Source organism: Calidris pugnax, unplaced genomic scaffold (assembly GCF_001431845.1).
Source record: "Calidris pugnax isolate Ruff unplaced genomic scaffold, ASM143184v1 scaffold44, whole genome shotgun sequence".
Lineage (NCBI taxonomy): Eukaryota > Metazoa > Chordata > Aves > Charadriiformes > Scolopacidae > Calidris > Calidris pugnax.
Window position 1 is genome coordinate 10,007,402 of NW_015094506.1, and position 13,870 is coordinate 10,021,271.

The 13,870-nt window shown below is 38.1% G+C and overlaps 1 protein-coding gene across 1 annotated transcript in view; it reads right to left on the reverse strand.

The window, feature by feature from the left end:
* Positions 1–13,870, reverse strand: part of VEZT (vezatin, adherens junctions transmembrane protein) — a 52,986-nt gene that overhangs the window by 32,914 nt on the left and 6,202 nt on the right. The window contains exons 2-5 of the mRNA XM_014963746.1: positions 12,613–12,697; positions 9,949–10,124; positions 6,877–7,152; positions 1,634–1,783 (exon numbers count right to left, since the gene is read on the reverse strand). Coding sequence (XP_014819232.1) covers positions 1,634–1,783; positions 6,877–7,152; positions 9,949–10,124; positions 12,613–12,697 — 687 coding nt within the window. The remainder of the gene's footprint in view (positions 1–1,633; positions 1,784–6,876; positions 7,153–9,948; positions 10,125–12,612; positions 12,698–13,870) is intronic.

A 13,870-nucleotide genomic window follows, 5' to 3' on the forward strand; every position in this document is an offset into this window, starting at 1 on the left:
AATTATCCTGGTGGGGAGGAGGAATCCTTTACTCATCTTCCTTACATTTAAATTCCTTGCTTTCAGTTTTCACGCTCTGCAGAGTTGGCCCAGCTTCCACCTCAGCTCTCATGCTGCCACTTTTTGCCACTATGTTCTACATAAATATAATGCTTCTCTTTCCATTTTTCAAGAACACATGGAACTTTTAGCCATTTATTTCTGCTGGCCCTTATTACTGTGGTATCTGCATGGTAATTTGGCATAATGGTACTTCCATCTTAAAAAAATTTCACGGACAGGTAGAAAGGTAAAATTATCCAAAGTAAACAAAACTTTCTTCTCTCCCATTCCTTAATTTAAAAGCCATTACGTATGTTGAGTAGTGACAAAACTAGTGGGCAATTTAATACACACCAACATTCCTTAACCTGTCACCTCCCCAGCCACAGCAACAATCTACACCCCTGTCATAACCACTGCTGCACTTTCCTTTCTTTATGCTGGAGGATATCTGGGAAGGCCACGTTAATGGACCCCATTTTCAGATCTCTTCCCATGTTCTTAGAGCTCATTCTTGATTATTTCTGAGCTAGGTACCAGTTGCCCTTACCAACATGTCTGAACCAGTCAGAGTATTATTTTCTTTCTTTACATAACAAACACACCTTATTCCACAAAGCTAAGAGTGAAGTCTTGAGCCCAGAATGCGATGCCTATGCCTACACAAGTAATTATTTTGCAAATAAAAATTAATTTCCTTCAAAGTGAATGCACGCACTCATAGCTTTGTGTGTTTCTCTGTGTGTGTGCATGTCATCACTTGATATATCCATCCATTTGCCAGGCAAGATATATTAGTCAAATATTACATTCCAGGAAGACAAAACAAGCAATTTGTCATGTCAGATTTTCAACACTTGAATTACCACCAGCTTTTGTTTCCCCGAGTGTGTTTTTTCAGATCAGGAACATACCTGTTTTATTTTTTGCTATAATACAGAGTGAAGACATTGGTATTTCCTATATTGTACAACAAGTACAATAAACATAGAAAAAACCCTTGAAATGCTAATGTCATTAAAGAAAATATACAATTCACCAAACAAATACAGACGATACTTCACAAAACAGAATCCGAACAAAGTATTCTGCTTTGATTCAGAGTAGAAACTCCTTGCTCTTAAATGTGTCTTTTGGCTAATTAATGTAATCAGAGTTTTGCTCAGCTTGTCTGAAAGCAGAAATCAACTTACCTGTGAATACAGGGATGTCGAGTGAAAGGCCCTATTTTTGAGAGGAGAGGATATTTTGGTGCAAGGGGAAAAGATGGCTAAAAGGAATTACAGAACAAAAACCTGAAGGACTCTGAAACACATTATCAGTACTTACACCAAAGGCGTGGGTGTCAGTAACTGGGACAATGTTTTCAGGGCACAGAATCTTGTCTCAAACTGCAGAGTCACACAAAAGACAAAAGTTTTAAGAATGTTCCAAACCAAGCGTCACTTGACTACTCTACCTTTTCTTGATGTTGTTTAGACATGTAATTAATACTGTATGTTTATAGACATGCTAACTCTAAACATTGCCACAATTACAGGTAGGGAACAGGGAATATCTGAACGCGTGAGTTTTCACCAAAAAAGGATATTGTTTCAGCATGTAGAGAGTAGCCAGTCTTGAAGCTCGGAAGTTGGCTCTGACAGATCGATACACGGCTTTGCGGAGACCGATGAGGTGCTGGCTAGGATGCTGTCCAGCTTTATTAAATGGGCAAGCGGCACTGACCCTGTCAAGCAAACTTGAAAAGTAAAATGTGATACAACTGTACAGATGTCCTAAAGTATTTTTTAAAAGATTTACAAGTACATCAGATTTCTTATTCCATTACTTAGAAAGCTTTTTCAAATCACTCAGTAACTACGAGAAAAAAAAAAAATATTCATCATATCAATGACAAATTCAATCAAAACTTTCAATAAGCAGCCAGGATTCCTCAGATTCCTCAGCAGACACCTGATTCTGTTTTCATCTGAGCCACAGCAAAACTCCTGAGGATATCTATTTTCTCCCAAGTTTTCTAAAATGATACACTAAGGGTAGACAGGCCATAGCATTATCTCTGATACAAAACTATCACAAGCCTACTGTAAGCCTCAGAAGTTTGAACACACAGATATTTAACATATACCTCTTTGTATGCAAATTCATTCTTTAAATAATTTTTGCAGAAAAAATGCACTACTACATACTGGTTTTATGCAAAACACTATGTTCTTTCAACCTTTTCTGTGCAGAATCTTCACCAGGTCAACAAAAATCTAATTTGAGTGGTGGCTTAGATTTTATCAGTCATGCAATGAATTACAGTTGTGTTTGTGGGAGTCTGACAGGTAAACACATGAAATGTATGCAACTATACAAGCATATTTTGGTATATTTTGGCATGTATTTGGAAATATATTTTGGTGTCTAGACGTTCATGTGAATATACTATTTGAAAGAAACTGTGCCATTTGCCTACTAGAATATACTTCAGAATGGCTTCAGAATGGTAAGAAATAGCCTGATCTGGAAGTAAATTGAATTGTGAACTGGGTGAATGTTAAATAAGTCTGTGTAACATTAAGCTGCAGGGAAAAAAAAAAAAAAAAATTTAACATCTAGTTGTACCTATTCACATGCAGTCTGATGCCAAACCCATGACTGCGACACTGAAGACAGCCCATGTGGACAGTTCATCCATCCCACTTGCTGGGACTGTTTTTACTTGAATCAACTCAGGAATGGTCATACCGTGGACAACAGGATAATGAATTGCCATGAATTGTTTGGATACTGCTGCTGCTCTCACCTTTCCCAGGGCATGTTGAGGAGGTGATTTCATGTCAGAAGTGACTTAAAAGGGAAAAGCACCCAGGGTACCGGCCGAGACTGGGGTGGGTTGCTGCATTGGTAACTACTTCTCTGACCTACTTCCATCCAACTGAAGAGCTGATTAAAGCAGCAGACCCGACCCTGCTCATCACCCCCACTGTCAAATGTGAAAAGCAACGCAGCCCACCCAGTGAGCAAGGCTGGACACATACCAGTGTGCTACATACGGGTGACACGAGGAGATTCATGCCAAACAGCAGGATACTGAATATGCTAGCTAAAACACCATGTTCAAATAACTGCTTACCATATTAAATTATATGAGTGATATTAAAATGGTTTATATAACAACTCATAAAGTACTTTAAAATCTGTATGAAATAAAAACAAACTGTGTTAATTTTGATTTCTAGACATAAATCTAAAATGCTAGTCTTGCCATAGGCTTCGCTAGGGAACATGGCATGTAATATGGTACATACCAACCTCTGACATTTCCCTCGCTTTTCAAGGTAACAACTGGAGATGTTTAGGGATAAACTCTCACATCAGTTTGTAGACTCAAGCCCTGGGTGAATTGTCAGAAGCAGGCTCAAAGAAAAGAAGCAAAATTCTTCTACCATAAAATAAAGAGATCTACGTTCTGCTCCAGCAATGTGAGCATTTCCAGCTCCCACACAGAACAAACGCAGCACAACTCATCATGCACGTACTGCCAGCATTCTGCAAAACACTTTGCTTTCCTTCTGGGAAGGCTTGTTTCAGTGTTTTTTGTAAAATAATTCTTCTTTATTCCAGTAATCTGAAATTAATAGAACTTGCTATAAATGTCTCTGTGCCAGACGTGACATAGGCCTAATGTCCTAAAGTTCCATTTATCTTCTATGTATTTCAATCGGACTTACAAAATGTTATCAGCTTTGCGCATCAGCCACAAATAGCAAGAAGACAAAAAGGTTAAAGGTGAATTTCCTCTTTCCTAGTGCTCCAAACCCATTTTACTTGTAAAGAACAGTGACTTATTTCTCCATTAATCTCACAAGCCAAATTTTAAATAGGCTCTCAACTTTTAACAAACTTGTATAGACACATGAATAAAAAACTATTACCGCACTCTAACATGAAAGCAGTTCTATAGGGATGCTATATACACCAATATGTGCTTGTAGAGCTTGATTCTAGTTTAAAATATAGTAGGAAAGGGCGCATTTTGGAGAAAAGCTAATTATTTCAGTGACAGACAAGGAAATAAGTACTTGCTGCTTATTGATGCAGCCCTTCATGTACATGTATATGTACCCATGTACATATTGCTACAGTTTTCATTTTATAATGTGCAAAACAATGGACAAACTTTCATTAGCTAGCAGAAATTCCAGGCCACAACCCGTGATCTGACAATTCTGTGATTCTGTGATTCATTTGTCTCATTGCAAATGAAGCAATTAGACAGAAATACTGCCATTCTGTCTGAGCAGAGCACTGCCCTACCTTGGCTACACAATTTCTGTACTCCGAACTATCCTGGTGAGGTCTCGGGCATCTCTGCATGGCAGAGCTTGCACCATGCTGATATACCCTAAATAGGTAGCAGCGTTAAACACTCTGAAGACCACTCTGAAATTAGAATATCCAGCTGCCTTCGAGAGCAGCTAATATAAGAGAGGCCTGACAGGGTTCTTAGTTCCTTTTCTAAGTGGCTGCTGTGGGTTTTTTGAGTGAGAAAGGAATGAAGGGAAAACAATGCTTGAATTTGTTAAACACAAAGCAGTTACTACCACACAGTAGTGGACCAGTGAACCAGTGGAGAACTGACTAAAGCCTCATAAAGAATAATTTAGCATTTACAGATACAGTGAAGTATGAATTAACAAGGGACAAAGTGGGTAGAATAAAGCAAAGCCATAGATATTTCAAAGTATATGTAAATTAGCCTATGAGAATATAGCAATGGATCATATAATGGGGAGAAAAAACAGTGGTGGAACACAAGGAACTTCAAACCAAAGCTGCCATATCAGAGTTTAGCAAAGCACAGGTAGCCACAATCTGAGCTCAGTACTATTTAAACGTCAGCTTCAGTATTTTTCCATTCACAACATGGTTAATGCACAGTCCAAACCGTGCTGAGCTCACAGTACATTAAAACAGCAACACGCGTCTCATTGAATGGGGTGCTGGGCTACCTGGTTGAAATCTCATTCCTTTGAGGACGAAAATGACACAAGAAGATACTCATTAACTTTTAGATGCAACCACTTCCATTGCCATGTGGCTCTTTCTGGATGAGCATTAAGACTTTGACAAGGTTACCACAGGAGAACATACTAAACTTTGTTCCGCCAAGGTTTATTGTAGCAAAATTCTGGAAGAAAAAAGGGGTAGCTAGTTTTTTGGATCATATATGGAGCACTATCTCAAGCAAATAATTCCATAGTGCCCTGTGCAGCAGCATCTCTTGCGTATGTGGACGCAGAAAAGGACACTCTGGATTTAGAACTTCCTTCAGGCTAAACCCAACCAAAACTTGTACAGCACTGACTTCTCATACTGGACAATTGTTCCAATGAGGATGCTGGCACAGTCAGGCTTCTCCCACTCCATCCATACTCCAAAGTCTTTTGAAAAGCTTGCCAAAGTTTTAAGTAAAGAGGCTATTAGATCAAGCATCAGCTTAAAGGCCAGTCTGTTTTTTGTTAATCTGTTATCTAAGATATGTAGTAAAAGAACAAGACACCAGCAATTTAGACACTGACCACAAGTTCGTTTGCTTCAACTTGGGAAAAAATCCAAATGTTTTTCTCATCTGTAATTTGGACAAGCCCTAACAATAATTTCTTTTAAGAACCCGTTTCCAAAGATAAGACTGCCGATTGCTTAACTATACGCTTTTTCAGCAAAAACCAAACCAAAACAAAACACATAGCTAGGCAGACTGAAGACATGCTTATGCATTCCAAAGGGAGAATGAAACATTTCTTCAGTGAAGCATAATGAAGGTATCTCAAGTTAGAAAATTAATTCAAAATGTAAAGTCTACAGTTTCAAGCTTGCATGTAAATACATGTACCTGAGCACAGAGAAGTTGGTCTGGCATGAGCAAACAATTTCTTGGTGCACACCGGGCAACTTTTTATTGTTTTTAGAAAGAAGTCAACTGGATTTTAGCTGTTGGTGTTTCCCACCCCCTTTAGCTTTAATTCTAACTGGCACAGGTACATATCTAACCATAGGTTGTTACAGGGAAGAGTATCTGTGGCAATGAGAGTGCACAGAAGTGGGGCCTGCTGGCTTTGAGGATCATTGCATACACTGAACATGTTCTGATGTCCTTTTACATAGCAAAGCAGCAAAAATTACCAAATAGCTACAAGAGCTAAATAACCAGTAACATTTTCACATCCCTTAAGTGGATGAGAGACAAATTCAGCAGTAAATAATTTAGGATTCTAAACATCTCAACAATTATATGCAAGAAAAAGAAGTATTGTAAACTTTTTTTGAGGTGGGAAATGACCTTTCACGGTCTTTGCTGATTGCTGTGTTCTTAGTACTTCAGGCTGTTATTTGTTAAATAAAAATAGAACAGTTTTCTTGTCATCTTGTTTGCTAAAATATGAATGATTACTTGCAGGTCAGTTTATTTACATAGATTTGGTAATATAAGATACAAAAATCCTTCAAACAAGCAATCCTCTAAATGAATCCCCAAAAGAGTTAGCTAAACTGTTTCAAAATCCCATTTCTTCATGTATTTCATTGCTGGCGGAGTATGAAATTTTAAAGGCATACAAGTTTTGTGAGATTTAATTCTCCTTCAGGATGCAGGGTTTTAACACTGAGTTGTTAGAATTCATACTTTTAGTATGAATGGTAATTGTGCTATTTTACGTAAAGAAAAAGCTTTATGTTTTTTAGTAATTCCACTAGTTATGGTAGATGGTGTAACAAGATAATTTTAGAAGATGTCTGGCTTGAATGGATCTGTGTATTAAATAAAGTGAAATACAGACTCACAGGGTAAATCCTCTGGAAATTACTTCAGTCTCTTGAATGAGTCGTAAAGCTTTCCTCACAAGATTAGTAAAGGCTCGGCTATTTGCCACCGTTTCTTCCAGCTGGACGCAGTATTTTCGCAGGGACATTTGCAGCTTGGCTGTCCTCCATGTGCCCCACACTCGAAAGACTGCGTAGACCAGCAGAACCAGTCCCCAGAGCAGCCACGATGATTCCCTCCACCACGAAGGAAGCATAAGCAGTGCACTTACAAAGGCGAGCAGCAGCGAGACATCCCTGCGAACAGAGAGTGCCATCAGCCACAGGTTCCAGAGGTCAAACCAGTGGGAAAATCACAAAGCTTTCGGTTACATTTGAGATTAAGATATCTTATCACGGGGCTTTTATGTAGGGCCTGAAGGGAGCTGTAAACACCAAAACCTATTCGTGGTGGCAGATTTAGATGTATACGTACATGATATTACTTGGTCAGTATACTCTAAGGAAACATTTATCCGCCTTTTTTATGGCACAAGTAAAAGAATAATGCACCAATTTGAAAGGTCAGTTTCTCTTACACACGTGACTTTATAAAAAAAGAAAAGAAAATAGAAAAAGGAAAAAAAAACCTGACTACTCAGCATTATAAGCCAGGGTGGGTAGGAACTGGAATATCTGTACTTCCAGGTTCAAGAGTACAGTAGGGAAGGGCATGTTTCTTTTGGTAACAAAACCCTCAAGTAATGCCAGCTTTATTTTTTCCAGATTCTGACTCATTTAACTTGGACAACGACGCACCACTAGGTTTTAACACATTTTTATAAAGATGGCTTGACTAATTATTTAAAATAATTTGGCAACTTTTGCAAACCCTTAGAGAGCAAGTGTTCTTAGTATCTCAGTTTAGTTATTTCTCAAGGACATTTGAAAAACTTCATAAAGCTGTTATTTTTATCTAGAAAAATTCCATAAAAATAAGTAACTGCTAGAAGATACACTGTTTCATATATAGTATTATAGTTGCAGTTTTGTAAAATTATGACAGTCTTCACAGACATGGATGGAATATGGGCTTCAAGGTGCATAACAACTTTAATTTTTCAGAATTTTTTGAAAAAAATTATTTACTTTGTTCACCCCTTTAAGCGGTGTATTCTGTATTTAGTTTTGGAAGTATTCACAAGGAATATTTTTCTATTTCTGAAATAAGACGTGATGTCTAGATTTCTATTTTCTCGACAGTTTTGTGGTCATATTTCAATAGGCTTTAAAGTGTTAACTCTTCAGGGCTACTGACAGGTTTCAGTAAAAGTGCAGGGTTAAAATACTGCAGATATGTAATTTACTTTAAACAGGGTAGACAAAAAGTCTATAACTTCCTTGGTACATTAAAAATAAAATATCCCACATACAAAAAAAAAATGAATCGCAAGAGTGAAAGACTAGAAGGGATTTAAGGTCTCACTTTGTCCATTTAAAGTTTCTGGTTAATCCAAATCATTATGGACAGTCTGAAGAAAATGGAGACTCCACAACCTGGCCAGGCAGCTATTCCAACTCCTAAGTATCCTTAGAGTTCAAAAGATTTCCCCCAAGTCCATTCCGAATCATTGGCAAATTAACTACATTGTTTTTCCTCATATGCTTCTCTTGACTGAACAGAATAAATGACAATTGATCACCACCTTCTGATTAACTATCTTCTACACATCGTAATATTGTTCCACCCCACCTCAATTTTCTCCATTTTGGCCAAACAATTCTAACACACTCCAACGTTTCCAAAAGCTTACATTTTCTAAACTCATTATTCTTGTTGTTCTGCTCTGGACTGTCTCTAAACTACCTATGCTTCTCCAAGTGTGGCATCCAAAAACAGATGCTGTAGTCTAACACCAGACTCAGGGAAACAGATACAAAAGTAAACCCCCAAGTTCTGCATAGAACAAGGACACCAGGATAAGATTTGCCATTTTTGTAATAATTTGCTGATGCATTCAATTTATGCTGTGCAACTATGTGCAGATCCTTTTCTGAAGTAGTACTGTTACATTATTCACCACTGTACAATTATTCACCACTTTATGTTTGTTAATTTGATTTTTCCTTCCCAAGTGTAGCATTAGAATTCTGTCTTTATTGACTTTTCTATTGATTTCAAGATACTTCTCCAAGCTTCTTTTTGAACTCCATTCTGCTAAAACACTTACAAACTTGGTGTCATCTATAAGCTAAGCAATATTAAAATTTTTTTAAGGGTACTTTATAATCTGAACAGCTAAAGAAGCAGTGAATAGCACTAGGACTGGGACAAATCACTGGAAAAATTTGGTTCAAAAGTTCGCGTTTGACAGAGCGCATCAATAATGACATATTACAACTTAAACAGCTGGGTTTTTTTAATCCGGCTTTTTAATAATTTTATCTATTTTTCTAACATATGTATGAAAGCATAGCACTGGGCTGTGTTATGAGATATTTTTATCTACTGATTCCTGTCCATTTCTGAGCAAGTCACTCAGTCAGAATACCCATCATCATTGTTATTTTTCAAATACTGGTGGTAGCTGTTCAGAGACTGCTGCAGATGGCTCCTTCGGTATTCTAGGGTGAATTTCACCAGCCTCTGCTGACATGAATGCATCTTTAGAAATATTCTTTAGGCTGTTCTTCTGGTATTCTATGTCTGAAATTTAATTGCACACACCCCCCCAGCATATTTTACAAAGACCACTGCAAAGAAAACAGTTTTCAATTCAGCTTTCACAATCGTGCTTCATTTATCAAAATCACCATTCTATAGCTTTAGAAATTCATTAATTAATCAACCATAGTTCTTCCTTATAGCACATATAAGGGTTTGGAAGTACCCATTCATGTTCATGTAGCTATCTCAGATTAAAACTCCCTCCTATAAAATGCCTGAGGGAAAAAATATGCTTGTAGAAAAATTTGGGGACTAGTGGACCAAACACTCAAAGACCTGAGAAAAAAAAGCAGTTATATTATTGCTGCATTTTATATCAAGAAAACACAATATATTTTTTGCTTGTTTCTCAGTGAATATAGCGGTAGATATTCTCTGTACAATACCAAATATTAGGAGTTGCTAGGGAGCGTAGCGTTGGAAGCTGTCTGTTTTCCTGTTGCTTACTCTGCCCTGCAGACAGGATACTGGGGTCAAGGAACTCAATCAGTTCCACATCCTCCTGCAGCAGAACTTCCTGTTGCAGGATGGTACGGAGCGTGTCAAACCGAAATCCAACATCCTTACCACAAACGGGCAGGAGAAAAAACAGGCATTAGTAAAGAATATGCACATTCTTAAAATTAAGTCAGCAGAACAAGGAAAACACTGAGACACTCTACACTTTACTGACAACAATCTGTTCCCAAAGACTACAGGAATATTTCAGATATATCACAAGTAGCTACTTCATTTTTATTAAACTTGCTTAACTCCCATATTGCCTATCAGTTCAGACTTGTAGGTTGAGTTGCACCAACTTTGTGATCTGACCTAGATATTAACAATATCTGGAAACACGCCACAGATTATGCCAGTATATTTGGATAAGAATCAGAGAGGTACTATCTATTAGAAGATCTTCAATAAAACAGCAAATACTCTTTTTTTTTTTTTTTTTTTTTTTTTTTTTTTTTTTTTAATATGTAATGACATAATTTATGTCATTAACAAACAAACAAAAACTAGAAAGAGAAATAGTACAAATCAGGCAACAAAAAGTCACCTGTGGGCATTTAGTAATAGGGTCAATGCACTGGACTCAACCCTCCAGCAAAGGCAGTGAAGTCCTCTCCTACAGGATTCTGGGACCTTTTCCATGGGAACTCAATCCAGCATGAAACAGCATGGGACTCTGAAGACCTCCCACTTGCTGAACTCCAGGCAAACTTCAGGGAGTTACTATTTCTGGATTTGATGCCATGAAAAGCATTTGCTATTTTTTTTCCCTACAGCTATAGTTCTTCAAGACAAATACACGGATCTTGAAGACAAATATACCCATTAGGAAAGCCCCTGAAATTTTTATTTGCATACTGCACCAAATTAAAATTACAAAACACTTTGAGTTAAGAACATCATAACAAAACACAAAAAACACTGAACACGTGCATCTTTGCATCTAGTGAGATCACAGGAAGGAAATGAGAATATTCTGTAAAACCCTTTAGCAGAACCTGTTAAAAGAAGTTTGACATTTCACAATACAAAATCTGTTTAGTTCTGTCATTGACAGAATGAAATTATTTATGAAACCATAAAATAGCTAGTCAAAAGTTTAATTCCATACATTGATGTCACTTGCCATAACTTGGGTTCTGCTTTTAATGGAAAACATTTGTTTCAGGACTGTGTGTAAGAGGAAACTCTGCCCTCCTCTGACACTTCCTGTATCATTTCAGTACCCTACTGTAGCATGCAGAAGGAGAAACACGTTTTCCATATACTTTGGTTGTGTCTTCATCTCCAGAAAGTAAGGCTAAATAAAGCTGTGAAGATAATACCTTTGATTCATAAGGGAAGAGGGAGGAAGAAAAAAGACAACCAAAGATCACTGGTGGGAGTTTTCAGAGGAAGTTTTGTCCGCTTGAGATAAGGGACAAGAGATAGAAATTGGACTTGGCAGAACTCTCTGAGAAATGGAAACCTCTAACTTCTTATGCTGCTCAATTTTTAATTTTTTTTTTGAAGCTACATTTGAAAACATCATTCCTATATCACAGCAGAAGAAATTAAACAAAAATTCTAACTTCTAGATTCTGGAACAGTCTGAGTAATGTGACATTGCAAGCCAGACTAGGAACGTGAGGCAGCTGGGTGCAAGTTAAAGCAGATCTCAGAGAAGCCCAGGCTAGAGACTGAACTGGCTAGAAAGTGGCATTGCGGAGAAGAGGTGTAAAGGCAGCTTAAAACTATTTTTAATTATCCGGGGTAGAAATATCACCCTTCAGGTCTATTCCACACAGGCTGACTTGGACCCAAAAATTTCCTGCAGGGTCCAGGAGTATGAGGACTTCTGGTGAAACAGATGGACACCCAACCTGTTTCTGAACTGCTGAGATGAGAGCACAAAGGTAGTAGAGAGAACTGTTCTTGCCTCTCCCTACAGCCAGACCGCTCCACAGATGTCATCTGCTCTTAATGTGTTCTGAAGCATAACAGCACAGATGCCTTAATTTGCTTCACTCTTCCCAAATGCAGAAGCACTGCAGAGAGCAGTGAAGAAACAAATAGGCCAGGATGGGTCCAGGGTAGAGCTGCACTGGGTTTATGCCATGCCTGAGCTAATGAGCTGAAACAGTGTGTGAAACAATACTCCTGGTGAGGCTCTGGAGCCTTCTGTCTTGAGTTGTGCCTGCAAGGCGCCAGGCTGTAACCTATGGACCTTCTCAGTCAGCATCTCCACACTGCCTTCCGCCCAACGGGCTAGCTACACTGTAGGGTAACCCCTTTCAGCTGTCAAGAATTTCTCACACATTTTATTTTAATTTCTCTTCCACATTTTTAACATCTTCTAGCTGGCTACTGATATTTTTCCTGTTCTTGTGTGCCAAATTTGCTTGGCACACTGACTCTGAAAACCAGAATCAATATTATCTGAAGGAGCAGTAAAACCCTTAGAGCCAAAACCAACAGTACAGACCAAAGGTGCTGCTCAGAGGATGAGGTACAGAGGAAAGGAAGACTTGTGGATTAGGAAAGGAAATGGAAAAAAAAAAAGGATCACTTACCAGTCGGTGAAGTATGTCATCATTTTTCTTGTATTGTGGAAAAGGAAACCAACTTCTAAAGAACTCAACTAGTTTTGACAGGATGCTTTGCTGAAGGGAACAGAAAATATTCCAATTAAAAAAAGAAAACGAAGACCCAAAATAAATAAATAACAACAACAACTCCTTTATTTCTGCATTTGCTTTTCTTGTTAACTCAGACCCAAGTACCTGTAAGGAAGTTTTGCTTACTGTGTTTGGCCCAACTTCAGAGTACACTAAGGGAACATCTGCTTCCCGTTAGTTTGCCTGTACACAAGAGCGTGAAATAAAGCTTTCAGTAACCCCACCTATTTGGAGCATAATGGATTGTTATGCTGTACTGTTAAAAATAACAACAGCTAGAATTAGTTTGATCTCAAATCGGCATCTGTTGCATTGATATGAAAGACTTTCTCTCTCCTTAAGGATAAAAAAGCAGTGAAGTTAAATGACTGACAGGGACTGAAGTGAAAGACCAGGAGAGGAACATCCTCTCCTTGGCAGACCACCGCAGCATGATAAGGCTCTGGAGGAGCTGTGAACAGAGACAGGGAAGAGGAAGAACTGTTCCAGAAACTCCCTGTCCCAACCAGCTCGTGCTATCAGGTACTTTCTCTCCATGCTGTTCCCCACGCAAGCTACATCCACATTCCATAGGAGTTCTAAATGTAACTAGAGTCCCACTAATCAGAAGGACTCCCTCTCAGTCGTCACACATTTTATTCATGTATCTTCCTAAAATACAATGCACAAAAGATTATAATTAAATAGATGCATGATTTTGCTTCACTCTACAGCCATTCAATGAAAAAAAAATGGAGTTTGTGACACACACTATATATCTACTTTCCGCAGGCTGAGTTGGCAGGAAGTATTTTTCAAAATATTTACTTACATATACTTCATGAATTCTGAGGCCCCACCTTTTAATCTTCAGACTGCTGACATGCAGTACAATCAAACAAAATGTATGCCAAAAAAATTAATTGTGGAGCACTTATATTTTGTGGCATACTGCTTCAAAATATATAAAAAAACCCCTCCAAACAGATTATAATAGCTTAATGTATAAAAGGTGTCTGCATTAAATCAGCCTCTTCCATTTCTCCCTCTTGGCTTTCTCCCTCCCAAACTATAAGGTGGGAAATAGAAGAGTAAAACCAAGCAATAGGAGCTTGGAGCTTCGTGGTCAGCCCTGTAATCATCCTGACAGCCCTTTGAAAGGCTGCTTGACACA